General features: G+C 52.5%; 2 protein-coding genes across 3 annotated transcripts; both read right to left on the reverse strand.

Annotated features, from left to right (window-relative positions):
• Positions 1-256: 256 nt before the first annotated feature.
• On the reverse strand, positions 257-4,566 carry LOC114031006 (small nuclear ribonucleoprotein Sm D2). The gene is made up of 3 exons (XM_027845997.1): positions 4,459-4,566; positions 770-949; positions 257-537 (listed from the first exon to the last, which is right to left on the reverse strand). Coding segments are annotated over exons 1-3 (357 nt in total). The 5' UTR covers positions 4,461-4,566; the 3' UTR covers positions 257-362.
• Positions 4,567-10,715: 6,149 nt separating this feature from the next.
• LOC114031057 (glutaminyl-peptide cyclotransferase-like protein) lies at positions 10,716-21,321 on the reverse strand. Of its 2 annotated transcripts, XM_027846076.1 has the most exons (7): positions 21,019-21,321; positions 13,582-13,716; positions 12,864-13,145; positions 12,539-12,691; positions 11,429-11,528; positions 11,227-11,343; positions 10,716-11,058 (listed from the first exon to the last, which is right to left on the reverse strand). In XM_027846076.1, the coding sequence occupies exons 1-7, from the start codon at positions 21,319-21,321 to the stop codon at positions 10,910-10,912; spliced, it is 1,239 nt and encodes a 412-aa protein (XP_027701877.1). In that variant the 3' UTR covers positions 10,716-10,909. The 2 variants fall into 2 exon arrangements, with proteins under 2 accessions (XP_027701877.1, XP_027701878.1); XM_027846077.1 differs by lacking the exon at positions 12,864-13,145.
• Positions 21,322-21,672: the final 351 nt, after the last annotated feature.

Below are 21,672 nucleotides of genomic sequence, written 5' to 3' on the forward strand. Positions count from 1 at the left end.
TGTGTGTGTGTGTGTGTGTGTGTGTGTGTGTGTGTGTGTGTGTGTGTTTTGGGGCAACCAGCCTGAGTACTAGGTCTGCTTCACCTCAACTGCTGTCCACCACACCTCTGCCCCAACCCCAGGGGCTCTGTCGCCCTCTTCTGTGCTCTAATCCCACCCTTGCCTCATCCGCCATTCTTACCCCAACCCCACCACGCACCCTCTCTGTGGCCACCTGTTTACTCAGCCCAACTTGGGCCACAAGAACCAGACTGGGGAAGAAAAAACAGCAAGGTTTTATTCACAAAAGGTAAAACTAGTGGACCCCTCAGCCTTATTGGGCTGAGCCAAGTATGGGGGTGGGAGGGGAGGCTCTGGCTCCGCTACTTGCCAGCAATGAGTGGATTCCTGAGGACCACGATGACCGAATCCCCCCTCAGGAACATCTTGGAAATGTAACGATCTTTGTTCACTGGTTTTGACTTTTTCTTGCCTTTGCCACTTTTGGGTACCTCCGTCCACATCTCCTTCACATTCTCCAAGACCATGTTGCAGTGCCTGGGGCCAGGAGGGGCAGGGGATGAGCAGAAAAACTGGCTAAGCCTACCCTGATGCCCTTAAAGGAAGCCCCAGAAAGAAAAGGAAGGCAGCAGAGAGCTGGGCCCTCCCCTTTGCAATGCCAGAGTCCCTTTCACCCCTGCCCACGGTCAGGGTCACAGAACTGTCCTTCCCGGGAGAGGACCCACCCTGCCCCCCCCACAAGTGGCAGCCAGGGAGGGCCATCACCCACCTGTCAAAGGCCTTCACTCGTCCCAGAAGTTTCTTGTTGTTTCGGCAATTGATAAGAACTTGGGTGTTGTTCTTCACCGACTGGGTGAGCACCGACAGGGGTCCGGTGTTGAACTCCTCCTCTTCCCGCTTCTGCAGCTCCTCAGGGGTCATCTCGCTCTTGGGCTTGTTTAGGAGACTCCTGGGGGCAGTGCATGGACACAGACACGTTGGCGTTCCCCCCCCTCCCCCCGCCTGCGGTGGCTGGCCTCCTGCGCACTAGCTCTGAACCACGTATAGCCCCCTATCTGGGAAAGGAAGAAGGACTTTCCAGGCCTTGTTCCTGATCGCTCTGCTGGGCTCGGGCTTCTCCACATAACCCAACCCTGCATCCCTGGAGCCTCATCTCACCCCTGACAAAGCCCTCAAGACTCCCATTTTACCAAGGTCCTCACACTGCCTTAATCCCCTCAATGTGCTCTGTAGGCGACCCATATGGCCAAGTGCCCCCTCCACTATGTGGTCTGGGCCAGGGACGGAGATCCTCCACAAGGCTCTGTCCTGCAAATCAGGACTCCCTTTGAATCTGTGGCTGGTGGTCTGGCAGCTCCCCTCCCATTCAGCAAGCTATTCGCATGCCCTGCTCATGCAGACCTCCCCACCCAGTGCCTCACTTGGATCCACTCAAAACAGTGGTTGGTTCAGTGGGTATCACCCACAAGGAAGGCTCCCCATTCCATCCCATTGCAGATTCAAAGATACCCAGCGCTGGAAGATATTTGGGGAAAGGGACCTTAGGCCAAATACTACCCAAGCATGAATCTCTTATACAACAGCACTGGAGTAGGGACCATTAAGCCTGTGTGAACTTCCAGTGACATGGAACTCATTACTTCATGCAAATAAAGAACAGTCCCCTAACAACAGTACTCTTCTAGACCACCAGATCTCCACAGACCGTACTCTGGGGAATCTAATGAGATCTAGATCTCCCACTCAGCTTTGGAACTCCCCTGCCAGGGGCTGTGTTGTCCCAGATGCTTAGTGTAGAATTACAGGGCTAGCTATATTTAGTTCTGCTGGGTTGCCCCACACCCTACCCCCTACCCCCAAATAATAATTACATCCATTTTCACATGGTTACCACCAAGGCCTTGTCAATACACTTCCCCACGGCTCCATTCACCATCCCAGGGAGTCCCGAGACCAAACCTTCCTTCCATAGCCACCATACCCCTATGCAGGCTGTCTGCCTCTATTAGAACGCAAGCTCACTGAAGGCAGGGATTGTCCTGATTCTGTATTTATAATCTCTGAGCGTGCTCCACAATAAGCCCTTAGTAAATCAAGTGAGATAATACCGATTAGCACAGCACACTCAGTAGGTGCTTAATAAATGCTTATTCCCTTCTCCCCCTAATAAATGCTCTTTCCTCTAGTCAACAGCCCTTAGGATTTATAAATGTCTGGGCCACTAGCTGTGTGACTCTGGCAAGCCACTTAACCTCAACGGCCTCACCAAAAATGAATAAATAAATGAATCAATAAATGAATGTCTGGGTGGAGGGTGGAGGAGGGAGTAGGGGGGAAGAGTTTCTCTTCTCAAAGAAGCTTTTGGATCTTGGAAACAGGGCAAAACATAAGCTCATGGGCAAACAAATGGCTTGGCCAGGCCACACAGCTGCAGCGAAGGGAATAAGGGCCTAAGGCCAGGGTCCCAATGCCAAAGAGTGCCCTGCCCTGTTCTGAACCACTTTTGGAGAAGGCCAATATTTTCACGGGGAAGATACTGTAGGTAGACAGCATGAGGACTGGGTCTGTTTAGGAAATGGATAGACCAGTCCAGCTGGACTATCCATACAAGGTATTCCCTCATGCTAGCTTGTCAGTGACTCTGGAAAGGGGAAGGAATTTTCTCAGGCTGCTCAGAGGGAACTGGATGAAGGGACATTTAAGCTAGAGAAGAAAAGACTTTGTTAGGGAAAGAATGACTGTCTTCAGGTACCCGAAAGACCAAGACTCGCTGCACTTGATTCCAGAGGAGACAACAATGAGGCAGATGTTTAGTGACAGAAGTGAAACCTTAACGAGACAATCAGAGAGGTTCAAGAGCCACTTGTGTGTGTGTGGGGGGGGGGGGTCACATTTCAAGCTGGATTTGGCCCAGGTGACCTCTGAGCTCTCTTCCAAGACTGCAACTTCTCCCACAGGGAGACGGCTATAGTTGCCATCTGGTTTTCTCAGTTCACCCTCTTGTGCTACTTAACTCTCAATTCCCTTTTACCTTCCTAACAATGCTCCCCATGTGGCAAGTCCCCCGTAGGATAGACCACTCAAGGAGTTCCTTATTTAATTCCTCTATAGCTTTCCAACATCAAACCCCTATGTCTATTTCTCCCCAAATGACTCCTTTATTGGGTGCCCTCTGCCCATGAATCATGGGTAGGGAAGGGTCCTCACCTGCTCCAGTTCCAATCAAGGCCTTCCCTCCCTGCAACTCTCTCACGCTCTCAGGAGATCCTTGCAGCTTGTGAACTGAATTCCCTCAGGACCTTGATCAATTCCACCCTCCGACTCCCTGTGTGGCTGGTTCTCTTTAGCCTGCTCCCAAGGTCTCCCCCTCATATCTAACCTTTAGGTCTTGGACATCTCCCAACAGCTCTCTGCCATTTGTGGCTCTTCAGCTGGACCAGCTCCACCTCTGATATCCTATGTGATGGCTCTCAGACCTGCTCCCTCCCACTTTCACCTCTCACCTGTGGCCCACCACTCTTCTCTCGTAGACCCTTCACACTTGCAGAACAATCGAAGAATTCCTGTCCTCTAACACCCTAAGATTATGGGTTTAGAGGCCTTGGAGTTTACCTGGTGCAGCCCCTCATTTTACTGAGGCCCAAAGAGTCTAACTCACTTCCTCAGTGAGTTCCTGGGGGACAGGGTCAATGCCTGGCATACGGTGGTGCTTCAGTCCTTTTTCAGTCGTGGCTGACTCTCTATGACCCCATTTAGGGTCTTCTTGGCAGAGATATTGGAATAGTTTGCCATTTCCTTCTCCAGCTCATTTTCCAGATGAGGAAACTGAGGCAAACAGGGTTAAGTGACACACTGCTAGTAAGTGTCTGAGGCTGGCTTTGAACTCAAATCTTCCTGACTCTAAGCCCAGCTCTCTACCTACTGTGCTACCTAACTGCCGCCATACTACTGGCATACAGTAGGCGCTAAATCAGTGTTTCACAGCAGGGCAGGCAGTGGATCCAGGATCCAGGGCACTGACACCGAGCCACACACACAAATATTCTACCAGACTACTTAGCCCGTCCCCTTCTTCCCATTGGCGTCTCGAGCGGCTCTACTGGCCCGTCCCCTCCACCCATTGGCTGCCAGCGCCGCTCTCCCGGCTCAGCCCCTCTTCCCATTGGCCACCCTGCCGCCTTCCTAGCCCGCCCCTTCCCCCCATTGGCCACACGCGCCGCTCTAGACTCCACGTGCTCCGCGCGCTCGCCCCCCCCTCCTCCCACGGTCGCACCCCCGCTGCGTACTACTCGCGCGCCGCCTCGCGTTCTAATCACCAATGTCGCCCGGGCGATCCCCCCAGAATGGTGGCGTTCGCTCGCCCTCCCTCAGTCCCGACTCCACTCCCTCGTGGGCCCGGCCGCGCCCCCTCCCTGGATGGCACCCCCGTGTTCGGGTGAGGGGATGACTGGTGCTCACATGGTGGCGGTGGCCTCCCGGTCCTTTGCAGTCCTGCCTTCCTCGCGCCGCCGCTGCCTCTGCACTCTGGTTCCGTTGTTCCTGCCGCCTGCAGTCACTTCCGGTTCCGGTGTAAAGGAGCGCAGCGAGGTGAGCGAGGCACTTCCGGTTCCGGGCTGAGAGGCGGTTGTGTAGGAACGGATGCACGAAAGGAAGATAATGAGGAAGGAGCGGCCGGCGCATGCGTCCTGGGTCTGGGAGTTAGCTTGAGGGAGGTTGGCGCAGCGGGTTGTCATAGCGACCGGGGATCGCTGTCCCTTGCCCAAGGGGCGGGGCCCAGGGTGCCCATGTTCCAAAGAGGGGAGCTGCCTGAGAGCTCCAGAGGACCCATTTGAGCTCCAGCTTTGGGGTGCTGGGAAGAACGTGCTTTTGGCTCCCACCCACACCGTGGTGCCCATGAGATAGAGCTAGATTTGGAGCCAGAGGACCTGAATTCTAATCCTGCCTCTACCGTCTTCTGTCACTTATGTGACCTTGGGCCCTCTCTGGGCCTCAGTTTACTCATCTGTAACCATAATAATAACAAAAACAACAGTAACAGTACCTAACGTTTCTATTGCATTTTAAAGTTTGCCAAGAACTTTAATAGGAATGAATGAAAAAGGATTAATTAACCACATTAATTAAGGATTGAAAAGTGTCAACCCCTGCCCTCAAGGGGCTTACAATCTAAGGGGGGGAATGGTGGTGGCCAGGAAAGCCACAGGGATGGAGCAGGAGTGCCTTGATTTGATCTGATTGCTGTTTCCAGGCTGAGGTGGCAGAAAATGGGGGGAGGGTTGGCCTGTAGCAGCAGGGGAGTCTGGGTCAGGGCACAGCAAAACCCACCAATCTCATTTGACTTTTCCAACAACCCTGTGAAGTAGCTGCTATTATTATCTCCAATTTGCAGTTGAGGAAACTGAGGTAAAGGTTAAGTGACTTGTCCAGAAATGTCTGAGGCTGGATTTGAACTTAGGTCTTCTTGGCTCCAGGCCCAGGGCTCTGTGCATGGTGGTGCCAGTCCTGGCCTCCATGGCTTCAGTCTCATTGCACTGCCTGCCAGGTTTGCCTTGGAGTATAGACTCGATGCTCTTTGTGGGCCTTTGGGGTCTCTGAGAAGGACAGTCCAGCCTCTCTCTGATGGCCTGAGTGACAAGGCCTTACTGCCCCCTGAGGGCCCGTGCCATGTTTGGCCAAGTCTGGCCAGCAGTGCAGAAGTCTTTTCTTAGGTCAAGCCTACCACCTGTACCTGTTGCTCCTAGTTCTGTTCTGTGGGGCCAAGCAGAAAAAGTCTCATCCCTCTGCCCTGAGAGCACTCCTCAGGGTGGTCAGGGAACCAGGAGAGCCTGGGCTCCACTTCTGCCCCAGACACTCAGCAGGAGGCAGCTGTCCTGTCCCTAGAGACTTCAGCCTTAAGCAGACAATCCAGCAAATAGAAATTCTATGTTTCGTTAGCTGCCATAGGAGAATCTGTTGAATTGGTGATGCAGGGGTTAGAGTCCTGGGCTTGGAGTTGGGAAGACCTGAGTTCAAATCTGACCCCAGACACTTAGTACCTGTGTGATTCTGGTTGCCTCAGTTTCCTCGTCTGTAAAATGGGATTAATAATAGCACCTACCTCCCAGGGTGGTTACGAGGATCAAATGAGATCATAACTGTAAGGTGTTTCGAACAGTGCCCGGCACACAGAAGGTGCTATATAAATGTTAGCTATTATTAGCATTATTACTGGAGCATGCACCATGCCATAGTCAATGCTAAGTTATTTCCAAGGGCTGGGGGAGAGCCCTAGGCCCGTCCCCCAAGCTGAGCCTTCCGTGAGGAGGGAGGGCATTCCAGGCAGGCGATGGGCTGTCCTATTCGGAACAGAGGCCAGTTTGGCGGGATTTCAGTTTAGTTCGATCAGCCTTTATTAAGCACCTACCACTTGCATTGGTACAGTCCCTGGCTGGAGGAGCTCACACGCTGCTGGAGAAGGTTACAACACGTTCAGACATACAAGCCCACGAGAAGAGGAATGCAGAGTCATTTAGAGACAGAGTGCCTGGGAAGGGCCTCGGTCGGAGGGGCCCCTGAGCACCTGAGCTGGGCCGGCTCTGTCCAGAGCCCAGGATCCTAAGAAGTAGAGGCTATGCCTGCCCATCTTGGAAAGTGGACTGTGACGTCAAAGGCACCGACTGTGAGGGGTTCTAAGCGCCAAGCTGAGGCATTCATATTTTACTCAGGAAGAACGAGGGAGCCATCCCTGGGGCAGCCACCAGCGTGCTGAGAGCCGGTGGTCCTGGGAGTGGAGGAAGGGCTAAAACAGGAGACAAGCCTCGGCATCTGGGCTGAGGGGAGAAGGTGCAGATGACAGCGTGGCGGTCGGGAGGGAAGAAATGTGGTGGTGCCTTCAGCAGAAGGAAAGACGTTAAGAAAGTGGGGGAAGGAAAGAGTGCCATGGACTTGCTGAGCGTGCGCTGAATGGGCGCACCAGGGCCGCCGTCCGGCGAGGAGCTCTGGAGAGAGCCGAGGGCTGGGCTGGCGGAGAGGGTCACCTCAGCCTCCGGGTGATGACTGAGCCATGGAGGAGGTCGGCAAGAGCGTCTGGAGCAAACATTCTCAACACGGGGACTGTGAACTTGGGTTTTTAAAAGGACATTTGGAGGACGGTTTCATTATAATTGGTTTCCTTTGTAACCGTGTATTTTTAGTTTATGCATTTGAAAACACGATTGTGAGGAGTCCATCGGCTTCACCAGCCTGCCAGAGGCACAAGGAGAGGGTCCAGGGGAGGGGCCTGGGCCTAGCCAGTGGTGCCGATGATGCTGCTGAGGGGGTTGTGGGGGGCTCAGCCGGAGAACTAGGAAAGGACAGCCATGGATACCTAAGGAAGAGACGTCACTGGGAACCTTGGAGCCATCGGTGTCCCTTGAGAAGTGGGATTGAAGTTAGCCTTGCAAAGGGTTGAGAGCGAGTGGGAGGTAGGGTAGTAGAGGCAAGGAGACAGAAGACAGCTTTTCTGTTTAGCTGTGAGACACGAGGAGAGATGTGGACAATAGCTTGGGGGTTGGGGAGACCTGGACACGTTTGTAGGCAACAGGGAAGGAGGGGAGAGGGCTTGGGAAGAAGGGCCACCTTTTCCTCAGCAAATGGAGGAAAGAAGAGAATGGGGATGGGGCCGTAGAGGGGCTTGGGGAGAAGAGGGAGCGCATCACGATGGGCGACGTCTCTCTTCTCAGTCACGTATGGGGTGACAGGTGAGGTCGAAGGCTTGAGAAGGGTTTGACCACAGCCAGCGTGGGGGGGGGGGCCTGGGAGATTCACGAACTGGTGGCCCGTCAGCCTGGTTGTTGGCAGACAGTCCTTGGCTACGTGTGAGAAGGAGCAGAGAAGGTGGGTGGTGGGCAAACTCAGGATTGGGATTTGGGAAGCTGCTCAAATACAGAGACTGCCTTTTCTTTTTCTTTGTATCCCTGTTACTGAGCACAGTGCCTGGCACACAGTAGGTGCTTAATAAATGCTTATTGGCTGATGAGAAGGATACATCAGGCAAAAGATTTAAAGGTACAGGACAGTGTCCAGGTGAACCAATGAACTTTAGATGTGGTCAAGATTGTGAAGGGAAGAAGGGGTGACTGATGGTCGAGGAAGTTGGAGGAACTGTTGTTCATGCTGAGGAACAGGTTTGGGAGGAGTGAGGTAGCAGGAAGGATGCAAAGAGGGGAAGCCACGAGGGGGAGGCATTTCAGAGTCCTAGACTACCAGAGGTTACAGATCTAGAACTACAAAGACCCGTAGAGGCCATTGGCCCCAGTGCCTCATTTTACACTGGAGGAAGCCAGGGTGTAGAAAGGTACGGTGACTGTGAGATGAAGGGGGAGGGCACGCCCCTTCTCCTGGCTGGCTGGGCTGGGACGCCAGGAGGGTATTGGAGGGGACATCACCAAGAGTAGGGCAGGGGGACAGAAGCATGGGAGGCAGATGCTGAAGAGCCCTTGAGAAAGGAAAGGAGATGACTGCCTGCCTCAGCACTGGGAGAGGGTGATGTCCCTGGACAGGACGTATCCTTGTTTCCTAGCTGTACCACTCAGGAGAGTTACCCCGTCTGCTGGGCTCAGACTGCCGGTGTTAAAATAATAAGAGAGCCTTACTAATAAAAAACAACATATTGTATCCCACACAGGTGTGGAAGACCTGCCCATCTTACGTTGCACTTGCTAGGGAGAGGCAGTCTCCTGCCTCAGACGCTTCCAAGCTGATAGAACAAGCCTTTATTAAGGCCCTCTGTATAGGGAATACAAAGACAAAAATGGAGACTAGGTCCTGCCCTCCCAGAGCTTACACTCTCTTTGACAACATGCCAATACATAAGTATATTCAGGCCCATTTAAGGAGGAGGAAGGGAGCACTGACAGCCTGGGTTCGAATCCTACAGCAGACACTTGTTAAACCTCTGTGTGCCTCAGTTTCCTCATCTGTGAAATGGAAGCACAATAGTCCCTGTCTCCCAGGACTCTTTTGTGGGGCCCAGTGAGACAATGCAGCTGAAGGAATCTGCAGAATGTCGGGGTCAGGAAGGGAGCTAAGCCTGGAAGGAAGCCGGGGACTGGACAGGAGAGAGCATTCCAGGCAGGCAAGGAGGCACGGAGCTGGAAAATGGAAGGCTAAAAGGCCAGTCTGCCTGGAAAGGCAGGCTGAAGCCAGCTGCTTGATCCTGGCACTAATAGGGAGCCATGGAAGCTTCCTGAACAACGGAGTGAAGATGGTTTTGGCAGCTGGGTGTAGGATGCACTGGAGAGGGGACAAAGTGGAGGCAGGGAAACTGAGGAAGAGGCTGTTGTGATACTGATGGTGCGGGGCCTGAACTGCCGTGGCAATCTCTGGAGGCCGGCTGAATGATCGTTGGCAGGTCCCTCGACCACTCTGACCCTCCCTTTCCTTCTCTGTAAAATGGAAATGGCCCCCTATAGGGTGTCCTGAGGCTCATGGGTGAACACATTTCAAGGCTGGATAAAGACTGCCCTCCTCTCCCAGGAGCCTGCCACAAAGGAGACACCCTGCCCACAGCTGCTGCCGTCCTGACCTGGAGGGGACCCTGGGCTTCTCCCTAGGGGAGGGCAGGCTCAGCCAGGCCTGACTGGCCAAGTGGCCTGTATGCATCTCACTTTCAGGGACAAGCCTAGCTCAGGGCTCCGAGGCTGCTGGGCACCAGAGGGCCGGTTGCCAGGGATGCCCAGCTGACCGTGCACCAAGGGGTGGCAGGGGCCTCATCCCTCTATGGCCCAGAGACCTCTGGGAGCAGGTCAGTGTAGGAGGGAATTGGCTGGTTCCCCCATAGGTTCCTGAGAGAAAAACTGTGCCTAGGGGACAGCTAGGTGACACAGTGGACAGAGCATCAGCCCTGGAGTCAGGAGGATCTGAGTTCAAATCCGGCCTCAGACACTCAACACTTACTAGCTGTGTGACCCTGAGCAAGTCACTTAACCCCTATTGCCTCACCAAAAAGCAAAAAAAAAAAAAAAAGAAAAAAAGAAACTGTGCCTATTAACAGATGCTTCCAGGAGCTAGGATGCTGGAAATTGTTCATGGTCAAAACCCTCTGGGTCTTAGTTTCCTCATAGTAACAGCTGAGCTGTAATGAGGACCAAATGAGATCATAGCTGTCTGAGCATCAAAATGATCTCGTAGGTGCCTATTAAGTGCCTGTTCTGAGCTAGGTGCACACAGTAGGTGCTTAATAAAGTAAATCATCATCATGATAGTTAGTGGTCAGCCCTCCATATTTGTACATATGTCACCTCCTGTGATCTCCACAGCAGCTGCAGCGGGGGATGGATTGGAAGGCTTTCGTGTGAAGATATTAATTATTATCAGCACTTTACAGATGAGAAAACTGAGGCCTAGAGAAATCTGGGTCACACGTGTGTGTGAGTCAGGATTTGAACTCAGGGCTTCCTGACTCCAAGTCCAGCACCTTGACCAGTTTGCCTCCATCTGCCCAGTGAACGGCCTCCTTCCCTTCCTTGGAGGCCCACCGCAGGGGCCACAGCCGCTGCTCCCCTTCTCCAAACGACCCAGGATTTACTTCTCTGTTTACCAGAAAAGACAATGAGTTCTCTAAGGATTTTTCCTCTCCCATCCTTGTCTCCCAGAGCCAGGCACACAGTAGGTGCTTAATAAGTGGTGGCTTGCCCTCCTCAGCCTGGCAGCTCTCTGAAGACAGGCCCCTCAGACCGAAGGAACAAAGCCAGAGATAAGAGAAGGAGGATTTTTCTCACAGCAGCACGTTTGTGTAATCGATCCCTGAGGGTCACAGTCTGGCTCTTCTCCCCACCCCCTCCACCGCTGTCCGGAAGGCACAGTCCATGGGTCTGCGGGGTCCCCACTGGGGCAGGTGCTCAGAATTGGCTTTGCCCCGAGCCAGGACAAGGAGCCTGTTGTCCAGGGGCTAGAGGAGGCCCAGGTACTCAGCCAGGAAGATGGTAAGGATGCGACTGAGGTTGTGCACTGTGGGTGGATGCAGGTTGGTCTCAGTGTCAGCTGCGGTGTGCCAGACGGCAGGGAAGGGTGTGGGGATGAGGTGCAGAATGGGCACGCCTGGAGAGGGAAAGACAGCAGAGGGTTGTGAGACAGGAGACAGGAGGGGCCATCCAGGCACGGCCCCAGGCACAGTCAGGCCGGGCCCAGCGACAAGCCGCTGTTTGGCTCTCCAGCCTCCAAGCCAGGCCGGGTCGGGGATCCGGGGACCCAGGGACCCATCCCTACCTCTTCGCAGGAAGGGGGTGTGGTCGTCATCCACGGCCCCATAGGGTGGTCCTGGCTGGAAATACGTCACCTCCCGAGGATGGGATGCCAGAAGCCCCAGCCGGTGAAGCCGCTTCTCTGCAGCAGCAGAGAGGAGGAGGAGGGGGTCAGAGAGGCCCCCCTCAGGGTGGGGCTGCTCCCCTCCTCCCTTGCCCCCCATTACCTATCGAGCTAAGCCGCTGGAACCAGGGGGCTGTGTGGCGGAAGTGACTCTTAATGATGGGGTCACGGGCTCCCAGCAGGTCCAGGAGGACAAACATTTCCTGGGACAGACAGAGAGACAGACAGACAGAAGAAGCATGAGCTGCCCTGCCGATGGCCAGACTGGTCAGGAAGGGCCTTGGTCCTCCCCTGTGTCTGTACACAGAGACAGAGCCTCTGATTTTCTGCTACAACTCAGTGGTCCTGCCGCATCTGTGCCCACACGGCCTGCAGAACAAAGGGAGACGAATGCCTTGCTGGTGGTCCTGTCACTGCTGCAGGTTCTGGCCTTGGGCCTCACAGGGAGCTGGCGGGAAGGCTGGGGCCCAGGATTGGGGATCTCTGCCACGGATGACCCCAGGATGCCAGCCGGGGCTGGAGGGTAGGGAGGGGAAGCTGAGGCCCAGGTCCACCTAGGCCAAATGGGGCGGCTACCTCTGGACCCAGCAGCCAAGCTCTCCCTGATGCTACATGCCTCTGGCCTTAGAAGCATAAGGCTTCTCATGGAGTCCTCTCCAGCAATGATCTCCCAGGGCAGCTAGGTGGCCCAGTGGATAGACTGCTGAGCCAGAAGTCAAGAAGACCTGAGTTCAAATCTAGCTTCAGACACTTAGCAGCTGTGTGACCCTGGGTAAGATACAACTCCAGGTTGCCTCAGTTTCCTCAACTGTAAAATAGGGATAATAATAGCACCTACCTCTCAGGGTTGTTGTGAGGAACAAATGAGATCATATTTGTAAACACTCAGCATGGTGCTTGGCACACAACTGGTGCTTAATAAATGCTTATTACCATCCGTACCCAGAAAACCTGCCCACCCACCCGCAGGAAAAGAAATCAGGCATCCCTGATCTCTCAATCGTAGCCCCCCTCTAACCCTGAAGTTTCCCCATATTTCTCCTGGACAGGAGCCCAAAGGAAAGAAAGTGAACCACTTGGTTGATAAGGTGGGGGGCACAACGGGGAGCCCTGGAGGAAGAAGATGGATGCTGAAGAATGGCCTGAGGCTGGGAGAAAAGGGAAGGAGGAGGCCTGGGGCCAGGGATCCCCCACTCACACTCCAGGTACTCACAATTGCCTGAATCTCTGAGGTGCCAAAGTCATGGGGCGTCTGCTCCATACGCTGGGCCAAGTGTCGGGCCCCATAGAGAGAGTCTTCTGGCCCCCACTCCTTCAAGGCCTCTTCCCCATCCAGGAAAAGGAGCTGAAGGGTCACAGGAGCCCCCTGTCAAGAGAGAGTGAAGAGCCATCAGGAACAGAAAGGAGGCAGATGTCACCCCTTCCTCTCCACCTCCCCCAAAACCAAGCTTTGGCAGTGAACGTTCTCTGTTCCAGAAAAGTTCCTCCAAGGTTATCCCTCCTTCCCTCTCCCCACAATGGTCCCTCGTTCTCATTACCCGGTCCTTAGAACGGCCAAGCTGAGGGTCAAGGGCACGGACGAGCTCAAGTAGCAGAGCACAGGGCACAGCAGAGTCTGTGGCACCCAGGAAAGGGGGTGCACCTGGAGGGAAGAGCTTGGAATCCAAGTGGCAGGCCAGGGTCAAGCGGCGGGGGGCTTCTGGGGACAGTGTGGCCACCACATTGGCGAAGGCCATAGGCCCTAGTGGGGTCAGGGCTGAGAAGGCGTCCACCTCCACCTGCCAGCCGGCACCTAGAGCCCGGAGCTCATCCTCCAAGAACTGTGGGTACAGGACGGAGGCTTGGAGGGCCAGGAAGCCTGGGTCCTGGCTATGAGTCTGGGGGGAGGTCTAGTGGCACAAATGCCTGTGTCCTGGCTATGAGTCTGGGGGGACCCAGTGGGTCAGGAAGCCTGGGTCCTACTGTGAGTCTGGGGTGGGGGGGCTAGTGGGCCAGATGCCTGCGTCCTGGCTAGAAACCTAGAAAAGAGAGCTAGGACGTTCTAGACACCTGCATTCTGTGTACAGATAGAGGGTAGGGAGGACTTGGTGGGCATAGTAAGGACATTTAATTTCTCCAATAGATCAGGGGAGGAGGGTGAGCTCAGAAGTCTAGGATTCCCAGTGCCTGTCTATGGGTCTGGTAAGGATCTAGGGCATTTAAGATTCCCAGGCCCACTCTAATCCCTCTTCCCTCCCAGGCCCTTCTCTTCCTTACCTGTCGGACCTTCAAGTTCCCAGGACTACCTGGTGGCCTTTCAACCAGCAGGGGCTGAAGGTACTTTCCCCAGAGGCGTTGGGGGTCCAGTTGTTCTAACAATGCCCGAAGGTGGACTTCAGGGAGGCTTCGGGCCTGCCGGGATTGGGATTGGGAAGAGAACAGCCAGGCCTGAGGGACAACCCCTCGGTTCCCTCCCCATCCCTGCCCTCTATTCTGCCTCCCCAAGGCCGTCCTATGCCCACACTAACTCTAAATGGCCCCCTCAGTCTAAAGCATCACAGACCCATGGAACATTAAGAGGAACAGAATGCTGGGGCCCTAGAACTTTGGGAGTCACAGGATGTTTGAGTTAGGAAATGTTCGAACAAGAAGAGTCACAGAACACTAGAAATGAGAAATTTCTTTAAAGAAACTAAAGATGGAGAGAAAGGATCCATGGTACAAAAACTCACAGCCAGCCCTTTTATTGTATGTAGCAAAGGACTGAAAATTAAGGGGGTGTGCGTCATCTGGGGGATGGCTGGCCAAATGGCCTATGGACATAATGGAATATTATGGTGTTATAAGAATGACAAAGGATGGTTACAGAGAAACCTGAGAAGATTTGTATGAACTGACACAGAGCCAAGCGAGCAGGACCAGAAGGTGGATTTAAACAATGACTACAACATTGTAACAGAGAACCACCATGGAGAACTTAAGAACTCTGGTGAAATCAATTGATGACCAATCATGATTCAGGATTCCAATGCTCCCAGCGTGTGAATTTCTTTTTCTGGCTGGATACCTTTGAACTGGCCTTTCCCCATGTCTGGAATGCTCTGTCCAACTGCCCCCACCTCCCAGCTTGCTTTGAGACTCAACTCAAATCCCACGTTCTGCAAGACCTTTTCTGGGTCTTGTCTGTACCCAGTTGTTGCCATGTGGTCTCTCCCAATTAAAATATGAGCTACTTGAAGACAGAGCCCCTGGTTTTGCCTTTCTTTGCCTTAAGAGCCTGGCACATAGTAAGTGTGTTGACTTGCTGATTCTATTTGGTTAAAAGGAAGGGCATTCTGGGGTGGGAGGTGGGGGAGAGGGAGGTCAGTAATACTGATGCCAAAAAGAAAAAAAGAAAAGAAAAGATCAGTGAAACTTTTTTTTTTTTAATGGACAGAGATCAGAAGGCAATTCAGAATGAGACAGGTAGGATAGCTCTGAAGCCAAGGTGTTGAATTTGTTCATGTACACATGTGTACACACACACACACACACACACAAAACTCGAACTGTACCTAATAGACTTGTATTTCATGTACAATCCTTTATCTGTTCTTTGCATGTGAAAATGCTCATGTTTGTTAGTTTCATAATACAAATAATTTTTTCCCCAAAGGATAACAGAATTTTAACATGATAAAAGTCCATGAATAACAGCTCTGAGGTTCTGTAAATGCCAGGATCTTAGAACTTGAGAACGTCAGAACTGGAATTTGGAACTCTGCCCCAAAAGGTTACTAAACTCTGCATACCCCTTGATCCGGCAATACCACTACCAGGGCTATACCCCAAAGAGACCAAAGGAGGAAAAGGACCCATATGTAAAAAAACAGCTATAGCAGCTTCTTTTCTTTTCTTTTGGCACCTTTATTGTGCAAAACTTTGTTTTATTAGCTTCTTTTCTAGTGGCAAAAACTGCACACTAAAGGGGGTGTTTTGGTGACTGGGGAATGGCTAAACCAATTCTGCCATGTGAGTGTAAGAAAAATGGCAAAATGGACAGTTTCAGAGAAACCTGAGAAGACCTGTATGAACTGATGCAAAGTGCTGCAAGCCCAACCAGGAAAACAATTGCTACAAGCTCAGCTACACTAGAAAAGACAACTTCGAAAGATTTTGGGTCTGTGATCGCTGCAATGACAAACATTCTGGAGGGCTGAAGATGAAGCAGCTGGCATCTCCAGATAGAGAAGAGATGGACTCAAAATGCAGAATGAGACCTATATTTTTCACTAGAGCCAAGGAGGGAATAAGCTTCATTTGACTTTGTTGCTATGGTTTTGCTTTTTCTCTTTCTCTTTTCCTTCTTTTTCCCTTGCTCCTTTTTCTTTACGTTTGTCCTCCATTCCTCCCTCCCTCCCTCCTTCACTCCAATTTAATGGATGGGGGAAGTGGAAGGGAGAGAAAAACAACGAATAATTAAGGCATAGTCAATTTTTTTATTAATTATATAATTAATGGTTAATTGATAGAGGGGGGAAAAGAATGTCAGAGCTGGGAAAGGACCGGAGATACCACCTAGTTTACTGTCCAGGGATGGAGCCAGCAAGGAAGGAAGGAATGTCACTGAGAAGAGGAAGGAAAGGAGAAGGAGTAGAGAACAAATCTGAGGCCCTTGGGGGAGGGGGGATCTGAATAATCTGAACAGTAAACAGCTGCTTGGCCACCTGGAAATGATGACACCAAAACTGTCCAGTAAGGAACGGAGGCAGTGGATACAAGGTGCCCTTAGGGGAAAAGGCGCCAGCCGCTGGGGGCACCAGGAGTGAATGGAGCCAGGGATTCTGTGAGGTGAAGAAGAGGAGGGAGGGCTTTCTGGGCAAGGTGGACGGCCGGCACACAGGCACAGTGATGGACTGTCATGTGTGAATGACAGCGAGAAAACCACTTTGGCTGGATCTCAGAAGCCACGGAAGGGAGTAATGTAGAATAAGGCTGGAAAGGTAGGTCAGGGCCAAGTGGCAAAAGACTTTAAATGCCACAGGGGGAGGGGTGTCATGGGATTTGGGAAACTTCCTTTAGCAGCTAAATGGAGAATGGATTAGAGAGGAGGCAGGGAGCCCAGTGGGAACGTTATTGCAGTAAGATAGGTGAGCAGTGACCAGGGTGGCGGCTGGTATGAGTCGAAAGAAGGGGACCTATGGGAGAGGTATTGTGGAGACAAGAATCAAACTCGTTAATGGTGCGAGGGAGAATCAGAATCTGAGGATAACACCAAGGTTGCAAATCTGAGTGAATGGAAGGATGGTGGTGACCTAGACAATAGCAGGGAAATTCAGAAGAAGATGGGTCAAATATTTTACCAAGATTTCAGCCAACTGTTTGGTAACATTTCTAATGCCATTCCTGTGTAAAATACAGAGTGTGGTACAATTAGTTAGATCGACAACAAGCTGAAAGGCCAGAAACAAGCAAGAGTCATCAATTCTGTAATTTTGTTTCCATCTATATATTGAGCCCTGAGCTTGAGTCTTGCATCACCAACTGCCTGGACATTTCAAACCGGATGTCCCGGAGCCATCTCAAACTCAACATGTGTAAAACCGAACTGATGACCTTTCCCCCTAAGCCTCCCCATCTTCCAAACTGCCCTGTTTCCGTCAAGGACGCCACCATCTTCCCAGTGTCTCCGGTTTGGAACCTTGGCATTATCCTGGCTCCCGCACTTTCCCTTATCCCATATATCCAGTCAGGTGCCAAATCTTGCCCTTTCCACCTTCACAACATCTCTCCTCCGACCCCTTCTCTTTACTCACACAGCTGCCATCTTAGTTTGGGCCCTCATCACCTCGCCAAGATCATTTCAATTCCCCCCTCACTGGTCTTTCACAGGTCTCTCCCCACTTGTCTATCCTAGACACAGCAACCAAAGTAATTTTCCTTATGCACAGACTTGACCATGTGGTTCCCCTACTTGGCCAACTCCAGTGGCTTCAGATTGCCTCAAACTGTTCTGGCCCCAGACTCTCCCTCTAGCCTCACTGGACATCAATCCCCTGCCTGTACTCTGCAATACAGCCAAACTGACCTTCTCATGTAACACATGATCTCCCCATCTCTTTGCTCTTGTGTTGACCATCTCCCATGCCCAGCATCCACTCCTCTTTGCCTCATAGAGCACATGTCTTCCTTTAAGATGCAACTTGGGCACCATCTTCTGCAAGGAGCCTTCCCCGAGCTGCCCAACTGCTCCTACCTTTCCTCCCAAGCTACCATATATTTAATTACTTTGTATATACATATATATGCATGTTATGCTGTCTATACCCTTTTATGTACTTGTCTCTTCCTCCTAGAATATAAACTCATTATGAGTACAACTACTTTGTATATAGATATGTAATTATACTTTGTATATACTTCATATATAGATATACATTTATTACCTTTATGTTATATTTTAACCTACATTAAGACTTTGGGGGTACTTTGTCTCCCCCGCACAGTAAGTAGAGATTGTTTTTATCTTTGTATCTCCAGGGCATGGTACACAGTAAGTGATTACTAAATGCTTACTGATTGGTTGCATATCAACTTGAAAGAAAATGGATTGCCCCAGCTAGTTAATATTTTCATCAGTTAATTGAATAAAGGCACAGATAACACCCTAATCATATTACAGACGATGGTCAGGACCCAAGAAGATCATAAGAGGCTGGGTAAATGAAATTTAGTAAACATTAAGTCTGACACTTGGGTTCAAGATGCCAGCTCACAAGTATAATACGGGGAAGGGGAAGCTAGATGGAGGTTCAGCTGAAGAATACCTGGGAGTTTCAGGGCCCTGCAAGCTCAATATGAGTATGATGTAGGAGGCCTAACAAGCTAATGTGCTCTCCATCTATATTCACAGAGGCCTAGCTTTGAGGAACAAGGAGGTGGTATTGTGCCCTGGTCAGAACATCTCTGGAGTATTGTGTTCAGGTGTGGGCACTACACATTAGGAAGACCCCTGATACACTGGAGAGCATTTGTGGAGGGCAATCGGAATCCAGATGAGCCCTGAGCCAGTGCCAGATAAGGATGGCTTGAAGGGGCTAATGATGTTTAGCCTAGAGAAGAAAAGGTTCAGGGGGCTCCCTGAGAACTGGGTCCTGTCTATAACTCTAGAGGAAAAAATTGGGAGGTCTGGGGTATGCAGTCTTTCTATGGGACTGCAATTTTGGGGGAGCAGAGGAAGGTCAGTGGGATGGGGAAGCATCCTGGGAGTCTGGCTTCAGATCTGGGGCTAACCTAATGAAATCAATAGAACCTAGAGCAAAAAGTGACCTTTGAAGTTGTCCAAAGCTCTTATTTTATCAATAGGGAAACAGCCACCCATGGAGGTGAAGGTGCTTGCTGAAGATCACAAGAGGGGCATTTGTTGGGATTCGAACCCAGCCCGTGACTCCAAAGCCATCAGCAGAGGGTCACACACCTGGGCTCTGTCTTCCCCCACCTGTCAGCTCAAAGATCTGGGAAGGAAACTGGGCCTTTCCTGTAGGGAAGCATTTGGCCTTCTTTGTGAGACCACTAGGACAGCTGTGCCTGGAAGAGGGGTGGGGCCAGAGGAACATCTGGTGCTGGGAACTGGAAACCACCCAATGGGACAGAATTACATGAGCCACCAGCAGATGTGATGGATTTTGGCTGGCTCTGGGCTGAGAGGAAGGAGCCACAGCCCACTGGTAGAGAGGACCTTTGAAATGATCGGGTACACCATATCTTTTATAGAGGCACAGGGAACGGAAGAGACAGTCTCACCCATAATTTCATAGGCAGTCAAATAGGGCTTAAAACCCAGGTACTTGAACTACCAACCCAGGACTTTTCACAGGGGAAAGAATTGCAGACCAGGCCGAGTAGGTGTAGAAATACTGGACTCAGAATCAGGGGTCCTGTCGATGAGTCTACAGAAGGGTTACCTTACGTCTGTACATTGGTCACAACCCATTGGGTCTTGGGAGGGGACTTAGCCTTACAGCCTTCAGTTAGCGTGCAAAGGGGCCTGGAGCTGAGCCATGCGGCCCATTCTTCTAGTCTCTGAAGCTCCTAACCTTGGTGTTATCCTGGATTCCTCACTCTCCCTCACCCCACATGTCCAGTTAGTTGCCAAATCTCGCCATTTCTACCACTGTCTCTCTCCCATCTGACTCCTCTCCACTCCCACAGCTTTACTGCAGGCCCTCACCACCTCTCCCCTAGATTCCTTGGTAATAGTGATACTAATGGGTCTCCCCACCTCAGATCTCTCCCCACTCCAGTCTACCCTACACCAAGTCACTTTCCTGAAGCATAGAGCCGACAGTGTGACTCCCTTGCACATCCCCTCCAGTGGCTGGCTTCCTACTGCCTTCACTCCCAGGCGTAGCTTTCAAAGCCTTCACCACACTGGCCCCCACCCATCTTTCCAACCTCACCAGACATCATCCCTCTTCTGCAGTCTGCAATCCAGCCAAGCTGGCCTTCACTCTGTCTCTCATTCATGAAATCTCCCATCTCCCATCTCCATGTCTTTGTGCTCTGGCCGTGTTTGGGATACATTCCCTCCTTACCTCTGCCCCATAGAGGCCCCCTCTACATGTTACACCCAGTTCAATTAGATATCAATTATATAATGAACATAAAGTTTGTAACTACAACTATGTACAAGTTAGGATGTAAACTCTTTGCCAGTAGCGATGATTCCATTCTCTGTGCTTTTATCCCTAGGCCTAGGAGAGCAAACAATAGAACGCTTGTTGAGTAGTTTTCCATAAATGGTGGTAGTAGTGGGGGGGGGGGGGTTGGTCTTCCCTAGAGTAATATGTTTGTGGGATCAGTCTCCTGTGGCCTAGGAGGCCAGTGTTCCCTCAATTTATCCATGGGGTGTGTGTCCAGGTTTCTGTCTCCCATGGATGGGGGGAGCAGTATCTTGTGGATAGATGTATGTGTGTGTGTTGGGGGGAGTGCTAAGCTCTCCTGGATAAGGGTGATTGTGTGTGGGGCAATGTTAGTTTCCAGTGAATAGGTGTGTGTGTGGGGGGGTCCAATCCTTCCCAGATATGTGGGGGGCGCTGTCAGTCTCTAGTAGATAGGTCTATATTGGGAGTGTCAGGCTCCCTAGGATCAGTGATGAGTGGTCAGGCCCATCCTATACTGGTGGATGGGTGGGAGGGGGTCAGTCTCTCATAGATAAGTTTGGGAGTGGTGATGTTAGTCTCCAGTGAATTAGTGGGTGTATTGTCTCTGGCAGATTGGATGGGGAGGCTGTCAGTCTCCCATGGAGCAATGAGGGGGGATCTGTCAGTCTCCTATGAGTCCCTGGGGGGTGTCAATCTCTGATGGATTACTGGGGGGGGGGAGGTATCTGTCTCCCATGGGTCAGCTGGGCTGAGCTGTGTGTGTGTCAGTCTTCCCATGGGTCAGTGGTGGAGGGATCAGTCTCCCGAGGGTCAGTGGGGGCTGCCAGTCTTCCCTGGGTCAGTGGGGGGTGTCAGTCTCCCATGGATCAAAGGGGTGTGTATTAGTCTCCCAGGGTCAGTGGGTGTGTGTGAGGCTCCCATGGGTGGGGAGTATCAGTCTTCCAGGGGTCGTGGCGGTCCCGAGGGTCAGTGGGGGCTGCCAGTCTCCCACGGGTCGGCGGAGGGGGGTGATGGATCATCCCAGGCTCTCTCCCGGCAGGGCTCTCCCGCCCAGCTCCCCACTCCCTCTCACCTGCCGCTCCGGGCTGCCTCCGCTGTTCCTCCTTCGGGGCGCCTCTGCTCCTCCGGCTCCTCCTCCCTTTTTCTCTCCTCCTCCCCTTTCCCCTCCCCCTCCCCCCGGCGCCCAGGCCACGTAGAGCCCGGTGCCTACGGCCAGTGCCACCAGCAGGAGCGGCAGGGGCGGCCGGAGCAGCCGGCGCCGGAGCAGGGGCCGGGTCTGGGACGCCTGGGGCGGCTCGGGCGGACCGCGCTCCCCGCTCCGCCGTCGGGCTCGCCCCTTGCCGCCCCCGGGGCCCCCTCCGCTGCCTTTCCGCATGGTCCCGGACCTGCAGAGCAGCCTCTGCGGCCCGGCAAGCCGAGGTGTGCCCGCCGCGCCACGCCCCTCCGGAAATAACCCGGCCAATGAATTCGAGCTGAGTAGCGATCGCGGCCAATGGGAGGTCCCGACCCAGGCACACGGGGGCACGCCCCCTCCCGCCTCCTTCGGCGGCAGGAGGAAGATTGGCTCCTCGGATGCCACGCCCACCGAAATCGTCAAGGGAACCCGGCACTTGCTACCCCCAACCTACCTGTGGACGATTGGACACTCCCCCAAAGGGCATGACTCTGATTGGTTCTACAGAGGACACGCCTCCCGAACTTCTGATTGGAGAAAGCGAAGGCGCGC

The sequence above is a fragment of the Vombatus ursinus genome, unplaced genomic scaffold (genome assembly GCF_900497805.2).
Source record: "Vombatus ursinus unplaced genomic scaffold, bare-nosed wombat genome assembly UNPS02015030.1, whole genome shotgun sequence".
Taxonomy (NCBI): Eukaryota; Metazoa; Chordata; class Mammalia; order Diprotodontia; family Vombatidae; genus Vombatus; species Vombatus ursinus.

Excerpts from the sequence above, each read along its gene's own strand:
- LOC114031006 (XM_027845997.1), bottom strand. Across the intron at positions 538-769 it reads CGAGTGAAGGCCTTTGACAG|GCACTGCAACATGGTCTTGG; the intron begins GTGGGTGATGGC and ends TCCTGGCCCCAG.
- LOC114031057 (XM_027846076.1), bottom strand. The coding sequence starts at position 21,321 with ATGCGGAAAGGCAGCGGAGGGGGCCCCGGGGGCGGCAAGGGGCGAGCC. Across the intron at positions 13,146-13,581 it reads GGAACTTGAAGGTCCGACAG|TTCTTGGAGGATGAGCTCCG; the intron begins GTAAGGAAGAGA and ends CTGTACCCACAG. Across the intron at positions 12,692-12,863 it reads TTGGCCGTTCTAAGGACCGG|GGGGCTCCTGTGACCCTTCA; the intron begins GTAATGAGAACG and ends CTCTCTTGACAG.